At 52.1% G+C, this 9,987-nt stretch overlaps 1 protein-coding gene and 1 long non-coding RNA gene across 4 annotated transcripts in view; one reads left to right on the forward strand and one right to left on the reverse strand.

Annotated features, from left to right (window-relative positions):
- KCNH1 (potassium voltage-gated channel subfamily H member 1) overlaps positions 1 to 5,152 on the forward strand; it is a 418,239-nt gene extending 413,087 nt beyond the window's left edge. For both annotated transcript variants that reach the window (XM_069544233.1, XM_069544232.1), the window contains exon 11: positions 4,207 to 5,152. In XM_069544233.1, the coding sequence (XP_069400334.1) occupies positions 4,207 to 5,055 (849 nt within the window). In that variant the 3' untranslated portion in view covers positions 5,056 to 5,152. The remainder of the gene's footprint in view (positions 1 to 4,206) is intronic.
- Positions 2,863 to 9,736, reverse strand: LOC138415756 (uncharacterized). 2 transcript variants are annotated; one of them, XR_011247395.1, is made up of 4 exons: positions 7,976 to 8,616; positions 7,256 to 7,656; positions 6,619 to 6,740; positions 3,884 to 5,060 (listed from the first exon to the last, which is right to left on the reverse strand). It is a non-coding gene; the product is annotated as an uncharacterized lncRNA (long non-coding RNA). The 2 variants fall into 2 exon arrangements; XR_011247396.1 differs by lacking the exon at positions 6,619 to 6,740 and having other exon boundaries at positions 2,863 to 5,060; positions 7,976 to 9,736.
- Between the last annotated feature and the right edge of the window lie 251 nt (positions 9,737 to 9,987).

Genomic DNA, 9,987 nt, shown 5'->3' on the forward strand with positions numbered 1-9,987 from the left:
CACTAATAGGTTCTAATGTACCTAGTGAGTCCTCCTCCTCTTAGATTCTTTGAGATCCTCAGCTTCATGGTCTCTCACCGCCCCTTGGCCAGACCCCTCTGCTTCACAATGCTGTCCCTGAATTCTTTAGAGAGCTCGCTGATGGACAGAGAGTAAGAGAAACTACGAGAGAGGTGGTGGGGCAGGGGTGGAGTTAATCAACACATCCGAGAGAAAAGTCATCCTTTTGCCTAAAACCAAGGCATGTCCCTAGCTGAACATGGGTACGATGGGGGCTCAGATGGCCAGTGTCTTAGCTCCACTCTGTGAGTGCCCTTAGGTGGTCAGCTACCCTGCCTAAGCTTGGTTTTTTCATTTAAATAATGAGGATGGTTGTCCACACCTGCTGGGGCTGCTGCAAGGATGATGTGAGATAGCGCACATCATCAAACATTGAACAAATTCGTCTACCTCCCACAGGGACTGCTGCCATGAAGACACGGCTCTCTGCTGGGTGGCCTTTCTAGCTTTGTGTCAGTACATGCGCTGTTTCCCCTGTGAACACCTTTGCCCAAGTCTTTCACCTTTTATTCCTAATTCCACCTCATCCTTCTAGAATCATCTCAAAGGTTGCCCCCACAATGAATGATACATAATACATTTACTCAGCGACTACTGAATGTCAGGAACTCTTTTCAAGACTCTATTACCCAACTTCATCCTCATGATACTAAGTGTCAGTTGCTCAGTCATGCTGGATTCTGTGCAACCGCGTGGACTGTAGCCCACCTGGCTCCTCTGTCCATGGGGTTTCCAGGCAGCAGTACTGGAGTGGGTTGCCATTTCCTTCCCCAGGGGACCCTCCTGAACCTAGTCTCCTGCATTGCAGGCAGACTCTCTACATCTGAGTCAACAGGGAACCAGTAGTGCTATCTGCTTTTACAGACAAAGAAACTGAAGCTTGAGGACCATGGTCCTAGGCCTGCCTGGGATCCAAAACTTGTGCTCATGCTGCCCATCACTCCACGTGACTCCACCCGCCCCGCACCCCCCGACCCTTCTCCGGGAAACTCAGCCCCTTGTACTTCAGCTGCGAGTCTGCCTCAAGCGCAGTGCTGTGCTTTCCTCCCTTCTAGCTCCAGGCGCCGGGAGCACACAGGCTTAGCTCAGGGAGTGATTACTGACCTGGACTGGCCTCGGTCTCTTTGGGAGCCCTGCACCCTCTGAGACTCTGCGTCTGCATGGACCATGTGTTCCTGATGCTGTTGAGAGAAAAATGTAGCATTTGATTCCACAGGAAACAGAAATGGCCATCTTGAGGGGGTTAAGAAGCAGCCTTTTCAAAAAGCCTCGTCATATCTCTTCATCTTCAGCTTGTTTTTCTGCGTTTTCAGTTTCTTAATGGTCAAGTTCATTAATCTTCATGCTTTATGCGCTGTCATAAACCAGGCAGGGCTACTGGTGGAGGGGGCTGGTGGCTGAGGAAACTATGAGGAAATCAGCGTCACCGGGGCCTTTAGGGACATTCGGGTGGGCCTTCCTCCTGACCCCACGCTGCTCTGTCCCTCTAAGTGGCTTGAGTCAGTGCCAGCATAGACTCCAGCTCTGGGCAAAAAGGCCTGGCCTTCCTCTGTCATGGAGTGGTTATGGGTATGTGCCTTGCATACAGTAGGTGCTCAGCACATGTTTGCTTGGCTTGCTGTCCTCCACCCCAGACAGCAAACCAGCCTTTTGTCCAGTCAGAGGAAAAAGGTGGCATAAGTGATTGCAAAGCCTGCCAGTCAGTCACCTTTCAGTCATCCTCAGGGACTGGGGGCTCACTGGGGTCATTCCTCCTCCTCTCCCACGACCCCACTCTGCACCCAGCTCAGTCTCAGCATCACAGAGGAGGGGAGGAGGGTGCAGAGGTGGTGTGTGACCACACTCATGCATAAGCAGGTGCACACACGGACAGCACAGTGACCTCACTAGTTGTCAGCCCTGGGGTTCTGAGAGCCTGGTCAGCAGCGCTGGCCTCAGCTGCCTAGGTCAGCAGCACCTGGGAGCTTGCTGCAAATGCCAGTTTCTGACCCTGCCACGGAGAAGTCTCCCTCAGTAGAGACCACCTCCTCTTTGACGTGGTTTTGAAGTGCAGCTAGATTTGAGAACTGTTGATCTGGTCCAGCCAAGGAAGGATGTGACTTGCCCAGGGTCACACAGCTGGTCAGTGGCAGAGTTCTCTTTCTACTCTTCTCTATGTGTTTCAGATTTGGGACATATGTCTAATTCAATTAAAACCAAAATCTCTTTTTGTTTATCCACAGTTTGCTATGATTCATACCTCAGTCTCTGTATTTACTCAAACCACTGAAAATTGACATTTTATAAATGTTTTTACTCCGCAATCTAAGCCCTTTTAAGCCACTGGACTCCCATCCTCCGTGCTGTCAGGACTCCAGGTGGTTCACCTCCCTCCAGGCCCATCTTTCCCCTCCCTGTGCTGTGGGGACCCTGTCACGGGGACCCTGCTTCCCTGGGTCTGGTCGGGGCTTGGCCCTCCTGAAATGCAACCCAGGAGAGGCAGTCAAGGGTGCTGACTCACCTCAGCTCCCAGGATTACCTTCTCAAACAAACTTGAAAACAACTGCTCAGGAAGCCCTGCAATCTGAAGAACTGGGTGCCAATTCAGTTCAGCTCCCGGACTGTCTACTAAGGCCCACTGCTCAGTGAGCCTTCAGAGGGATCTCCAGAGAGATGAGTGAGGCACAGCAGCCACCTCTGCCCTGGGGCATCCTGTCTCCCAATCTACACTGTTCAGGATTCAGCATGGGCCTCCCATGCCCAACACATCAAGCATTCCTGTGGGCTATCAGGACTGTCTGGCTAGGGAGGATCCAGACTTACCCCATCACTGGTGCCTGGACCAGTGCTGTTGGTCAGTTGCCCATTCCTGTCTGACTCTGAGAAGCCATGGACTACAGCACGCCAGGCTTCCCTGTCCATCACTGTCTCCTAGGAGCTTGCTTAAACTCATGTCCATTGAGTCAATCATGCCATCCAACCTTCTCATCCTCTGTTGTCCCCTTCTCCTCCTGCCTTCAATCTTTCCCAGCATCAGGGTCTTTTCCAATGAGTCAGCACTTCACATCAGGTGGTCAAAGTATTGGAGCTTCATCATCAGTCCTTCCAATGAATATTCAGGACTGATTTCCTTTAGGGTGGATTGGTTTGATCTCCTTGCAGTCCAAGGGACTCTCAAGAGTCTTCTCGAGCACCAGTTTTCAGTTCAGTCGCTCAGTAGCCTCCGACTCTTTGCAACCCCATGAACTGCAGTACGCCAGGCCTCCCTGTCCATCACCAACTCCCGGAGTCCACCCAAACCCATGTCCATCGAGTTGGTGATGCCATCCAGCCATCTCATCCTCTGTTGTCCCCTTCTCCTCCTGCCCTCAATCTTTCCCAGCATCAGGGTCTTCCAGTGAGTCAGCTCTTCACATCAGGTGGCCAAAGTACTGGAGTTTCAGCTTCAAAATCAGTCCTAACAATGAACACCCAGGACTGATCTTTAGGATGGACTGGTTGGCTCTCCTTGCAGTCCAAGGGACTCTTGAGAATCTTCTCTAGCACCACAGTTCAAAAGCATCAATTCTTTAGCACTCAGCTTTCTTTATGGTCCAACTCTCACATCTGTACATGATTGCTAGAAAAACCACAGCTTTGGCCAGATGGACCTTTGTCAGCAGTGATGTCTCTACTTTTTAGCACACTGTCTAGGTTAGTTACAGCTTTTCTTCCAAGGAGCAAGCATCTTTTAAATTCATGGCTGCAGTGATTTTGGAGCCCAAGAAAAGAAAGTCTGTCAGTGTTTTCATTGTTTCCCCATCTATTTGACATGAAGTGATGGAACTGGATGCTATGATCTTCATTTTTTTTTGAATGTTGAGTTTTAAGCCAGCTTTTTCACTCTCCTCTTCACTTTCTGCCATAAGGGTGGTGTCATCTGCATATCTGAGGTTATTGATATTTCTCCCTGAAATCTTGATTCCACTTGTGCTTCATCCAGCCTGGCATTTCACATGATGTGCTCTGCATATAAGTTAAATAAGCAGGGTGACAATATACAGTATTGACATACTCCTTTCCCAATTTGGAAGCAGTCCGTTGTTCCATGTCCGATTCTAACTGTTGCTTCCAGGTGATCTGGCACCACAGCTGGCTTAACATGGCTTGTATTGTGTCTCCCCGCAGATCGTGTTCCGGAAGATCAGTGACGTGAAACGGGAGGAGGAGGAGCGCATGAAGCGGAAGAATGAGGCCCCCCTGATCTTGCCGCCCGACCACCCCGTCCGGCGGCTCTTCCAGAGGTTCCGCCAGCAGAAGGAGGCCAGGCTGGCCGCAGAGAGGGGCGGCCGGGACTTGGACGACCTGGACGTGGAGAAGGGCAGCGTCCTCACCGAGCACAGCCACCACGGCCTGGCGAAGGCCAGCGTCGTCACCGTCCGAGAGAGCCCTGCCACGCCCGTGGCCTTCCCGGCGGCCGCCCCGGCGGGCCTGGATCACGCCCGGCTGCAGGCGCCTGGGGCCGAGGGCCTGGGCCCCAAGGCCGGCGGGGCCGACTGCGCCAAGCGCAAGGGCTGGGCCCGCTTCAAGGATGCCTGCGGGAAAACCGAGGACTGGAGCAAGGTGTCCAAGGCCGAGTCCATGGAGACGCTCCCCGAGAGGACGAAGGCCGCTGGCGAGGCCACGCTCAAGAAGACGGACTCGTGCGACAGCGGCATCACCAAGAGCGACCTGCGTCTGGACAACGTGGGCGAGGCCAGAAGCCCCCAGGACCGGAGCCCCATCTTGGCGGAGGTGAAGCACTCCTTCTACCCCATCCCTGAGCAGACGCTGCAGGCCGCCGTCCTGGAGGTGAAGCTCGAGCTCAAGGAGGACATCAAGGCCTTGAGCACCAAGATGACGAGCATTGAGAAACAGCTCTCTGAGATACTCAGGATAGTAACTTCCAGAAGGTCCTCTCAGTCGCCTCAGGAGCTGTTTGAAATATCGAGGCCCCAGTCCCCAGAGTCAGAGAGAGACATTTTTGGCGCAAGCTGAGAGGTCTGTTGTAAAAAAAAAAAAAAAAAGTAAAGTCCAAGATGACAAAAACCTACCGTCCTGCCCTAGACACCGCCACACACACACACACACACACCTACATGACCAACAACTTTCAAAGTAGGCTTTTCCCAACAGAAAACGCAAGTGGGACCAGTCACTTCGGCTCGCTCTCTCTGGGGAGAGGCATGCGCCCCCACCCTGCAAGATGGGAGCTGCGTCTGAACTCTCTCTGCAGAATTTTGGAAGAGGGGGGCATGCCGTCTCAAGGGTATTTTCCTTCATTTTTAATTTTTTCTTACTGCCATGATATTTGTAACAACATGAAAACTACCAGGAAAGAAACAGCAGCCGCTGGGGACGGGTGGGACAGCAGCAAGGACCCCTCATGTGTACTAGCACACTGGGCTTCTCTGCCAAGACCCCCCCAGAGACTGCGGTAGGCACAGGAAGTTCCCAGTGTTCCCTGTCCTTGGACAGCCTATGTCTGATGTCACCGTCTATTTTTGTACCATCACCATTTGTAACAAGCTTGGGACAAGGGGAGCTGGAGGGAGGGCAGATCCTCTTGACTTCCTGTCTCGAACATTTAAGGCTGAAAAGCAGCTGAGATAGCTTTGGGTGCCTCTTCTAGACTTAGAGCTGGGAATCTTCAGGTCTGTTTTCCCCAAAGAGATGAGCCAAGAACTGGAGACTGGCGGTGGGGAGCCAGAGACTCTCTGGGCTGTGATCTGCAGCCCTTAGCTGCTAAGGGAGCGCAGAAGGGGAGGGCCCTGTGGGCTCCAGATGAATCTCTGGCCTGGCTCCATGCCACTGGCCACATCACACAAGGCCCCTTGCTTCTTTTCTTTCTTGACCTCTTCCTAAGTGTTCCTGTGGCATTCCTCAGGGTACGGGGCATCGGCAGGAAGGGTGATGAGCCCGGATTTGCTTTATTAGCAAAACAGACACATAGACACTCACACACAAAACCTCAGTAAAATAATTGTAACAAGAGCAATGTTTATATGATGATTCTCACTGGGACTGCCCCTAGAGAAGTTTGTATTTTGTCCACTGCATGGGTTCATTTATAGGACACTTGGGAGCCGTGCTTGACCTTATTTTAAAGCTAAACTTTTTATCTCATACGAAAGTCAGTAGGACTTGGAAAGAAACCAAGAGACTGCAGGTCTATGACTGTACTTGCTTCAGGAGAGAAGAGAGAAAGAGGCAGGTGTTTCCAGATTGTCTGTGTCAAGCGACAGAGAGGTGACTGGAGCTGTGGTCTGCGAGGAAGGTCCGAGCTTAGAACGATGATCATGGAGCCAGCTGTGGGCTATCCACGTCCCTAAACTATGATGCTCAGAGGACACTGCACTGCCTCACAGTCACCTGGGGTCACGTTTGTTCCCATGCTTGGGCTCCTTTCAGGGGCATCTGAGAAAGGAAAGAGGGATCATCAGGACCCTAAAAATTGATAAGCAAGTTTGGAAGTTCAGAAAACTCACCTGGGAGAGAGCGGAGTTAGGAGGGCAAGTGATCTGGACTGTGAGTGAGCATGGGATCATCCAGGGCACTCACCTTTTGCACGCGTTGCCCTGTGGCAGTCCTGTGCGTTGCTGGCGTTGCTTTGCAGCAGAGAGAGAGGCTAGGTCCCAGTGGTGATTTCCCTCAGTACTGAGGGGAACCTGCCAGGTCAGGACCTGCCCAAAGATGTTTAGCGTTTCTGAAAGCCGCCTGTCTGGGCCCGCCTCCCCCTTCAGTCCTGCTCGGTGGCCATGGCCTGACCCAGGACTTGGACCTAAGTTGTCCCTGTGGAACGGGGCTGTCCTCACCCGGCTGCTGGCTTGGCACAGCCTGCCCGGGAGAGCAGAGACTGAGGTCCAGGTGAGGGTCCTTCCTCAGGGGCCACACACACGTGTTCAGCTTTTTCAGGTGGTTTACATGGGTGCCCCCAGGCTTCCTGAGCCTGAGACATTACTGGATTCAGCCTCATATGGCAGCAGACAGAGCGGGGGGGAAGTGAAATTCCCCAGGGCTGAGAGTCATGGCTGTTAATGATCCTGGGTAAGCTGTGGGGCTTTCAGCCTCTTTGAGAAGCTGCCAACTCGTCCTTGGGGCTGAGCCTGGAATCGCATCTGCCAGCTGTCCCTGAAATGTTCCAGTTTGCCATTCCTTAAACATGCCTCCCAACCTGCTCCCCAAGTTTAGGACTTACCACTTGTAAGGCAGGAGAAAAGTGAAAGTGTTCGTCACTGAGTCATGCCCAACTCTGCAACCACATGGACTGTAGCCCACCAGGCTCCTCTGTCCACAGGATTCTTCAGAGAGCAGAGACTGAGGTCCAGGTGAAGGTCCTTCCTCAGGGGCCACACACACTTGTTCAGAGTACTAGAGTGCTAGAGTGGGGTGCCATTGCCTTCTCCCAGGGATTGAACCCGGGTCTCCTGCATTGCAGGCAGATTCTTTACCATCTGAGCCAGCAGGGAAGGCAGGATGAGGGCTCTGACAACACCAACACCCAGATTCAGAAGCCCCTGCCTAGGACCCAGTGGGCCCTTCCCTCCAGCTTTGCCTGAGGGGCAAGGGTGCTCGTGTGTGACGCTTTGAAGTCCAGACCTGATTGGAGAGAAAAATAATGCTTCATGAATACATTGCTTGATCAACTCCTAGGATTCAAACTGAGCTCATGGCGAGAAGCCTGGATCCACTCATCTGGGGGTCACAGGGCCCACAACCCATGCTCCTGAGGGTAACAGAGCAACACAGGCAGGGCTGTATATGCTTTTACTCTTCCCCATTTAAGGATTTGTGGGATTTTTGCTATAATGATTCTCTGAAAAAAAAAAAAATTTTTTTTTTTTTTAATGAGCCAAACCTTTACTTGTACTTTTATGACATGCACTTGGCCCCAGGCTGCTTTGTGCTTACTACCTACCTTTGCCCAGATGCTGCTCTGGCTTCCCAAGCGAGGACCACAAGCTTCAGACACCACCAACTCAACCTTCCACTATAAACCATTATCTGGTGGCTGAAGAGAGATTAGGGAAAACAAAAACTGTTTGGGTATTGGACCTGACCTTTAGAGTGTAGAAAAGTTATGCTGAGGGATGTGGACTAACCTGAGCTGTTTTTCTCCTTTTTGAGGGAAGGCGACATGGTGTCTTCATACCATTGCCCAGAAATTGCTGGTTACCTAATCCTTTACATCATCAGTTCCTTACTTTGGATGTCATTCATAGGGAGGCCCCGTTTCCCAGGGAGTATCCTTGACACGTGTTGGAGAAGGAGGTTGTGCCTGTACCCCTCCCTCCCTGCTGACGGAGGTGAGGGGTGAGGGTTGAGTCTGTGATGAAGATGGTCAACAAGATGGAATGCACATTCTTGGCGGAGGGCATCGTCTCCAGCAATGAGTGTTGCTGTTCCATACACCCGCCAAGGCTCCTCCTCTGGGTAGGAGGAGATTCCTGTAGGAAGCAGCCGGACGTAGACATCTGGTTGAGAAGCCCTGGTCTGGCGCACAATCATTGTAGCTCCACTGTCACCCATCCCCTCCCCTCCCCTCCCTCACCTTCACATCCTCTGGCTTGATTCTTTCCAAGACTTTTCTTTATATTCCGGACCTCAGATTAAACCTCTGTGCACAAGAGTTTGTAGCCAGTAGTCGGAAACCACTGGTTTCCAAAAATGCCACAGCCACATGGGCCCACGTGTTTCAGTGCTGTTTCCAGTTCTTGTTATCCAATCCCTGGGCTTGTTTTACCTTCAGCCTTCTAGATCATCCTAAGTGCTATGACACACAGCGCGTCGTATGGCCAAACAGCAGGGCCCTTTCCTGGAATCCTTTTTCAGCCAGCTCAGAGTAAAAACGCCCTCCATCACACCACCATCCAGCGACCTGCCTCTCCTGGATCGGTAAGTGGAAGGTGAAAGTGTTAAGCCAGCTGTTAAACTTTGCACCCAAGCCTGGGTGGGGAGGAAATGAATGCCTTAGAAGCCCCAGGCAGGTGTAGGAAGGAGCCTCAGAAACCCTTGCTGCGTTCACCACCAGATGGCACAGGCACCCTCCGGGGACTGTCCGGAGCCCTAGCGGCCATTCGAGTTGACGTGCGTTTGATGAACAGACTGTAGAGTGTTTTGCTCTACAGATGCTTAGCCTTAAGACCTTTGAATGGAACTCCAACCGTGATGGCGCTGCCAACACTCTCTTTCCCTCTCCCCCTCCTCACGTAGTGTTGCTTAAAGAGGAGACCCCCGAGGGCCTGCTCAGGCCCCCGCACGGCCTCTCCTCTGTCTCTGTCACTGCACTGCCTTCTCGCTCGTGTCAATAAAAATGACCTTCACCAGCTCTCGTGCCCTCTAACTGGATGAGATTTCAGCGTCCCCCCAGCACGAACCGCAGCCATCAGAGACAGCACCCAGGGTGTTCATGTTGAGATGTTTCAACTGACTGACTGTGCCTCCAGCTTAACTTTGTTTCAAATGAAACTTCATTCTCACATGAGCCTGTCGGACTTATTCTGGAACCTCTAGAACTGGACCTGACGACCCCACAGGTGCCAGACCGGTGGGTGCCCTCCCTCAATACCCGCCAGGAAGCGTTTCTTGGAGCCACTGTCTTTTTATCTGTGACTTCAGAGTCAGCCAACAGATCCCCTAGTCATTCAAGGAGATGTTCACGGATCTTGTATCAGGATATGAACTGCTTTTATATGAAGAAAGATGCAACCCCCCTCCCCCCGCCCCATGAATGTATTCTCACTATTCAGACACTGTGTGTGTGCATCCGTCGGAGACTGTCCCACATTTCGCCAGTCCTTTGAGGACACTTCTGCTCACGAGCAGTTCGTCATTTTGGGACTCCTCCTTGTATTAACACTCTTGCCATTGAGTCCTGCCAAATCCTCCACTGGGTTTCTCTTCTTCCTTTGTATCTGTCATTTAGTCCAA

The sequence above is a fragment of the Ovis canadensis genome, chromosome 12 (genome assembly GCF_042477335.2).
Source record: "Ovis canadensis isolate MfBH-ARS-UI-01 breed Bighorn chromosome 12, ARS-UI_OviCan_v2, whole genome shotgun sequence".
NCBI lineage: Eukaryota > Metazoa > Chordata > Mammalia > Artiodactyla > Bovidae > Ovis > Ovis canadensis.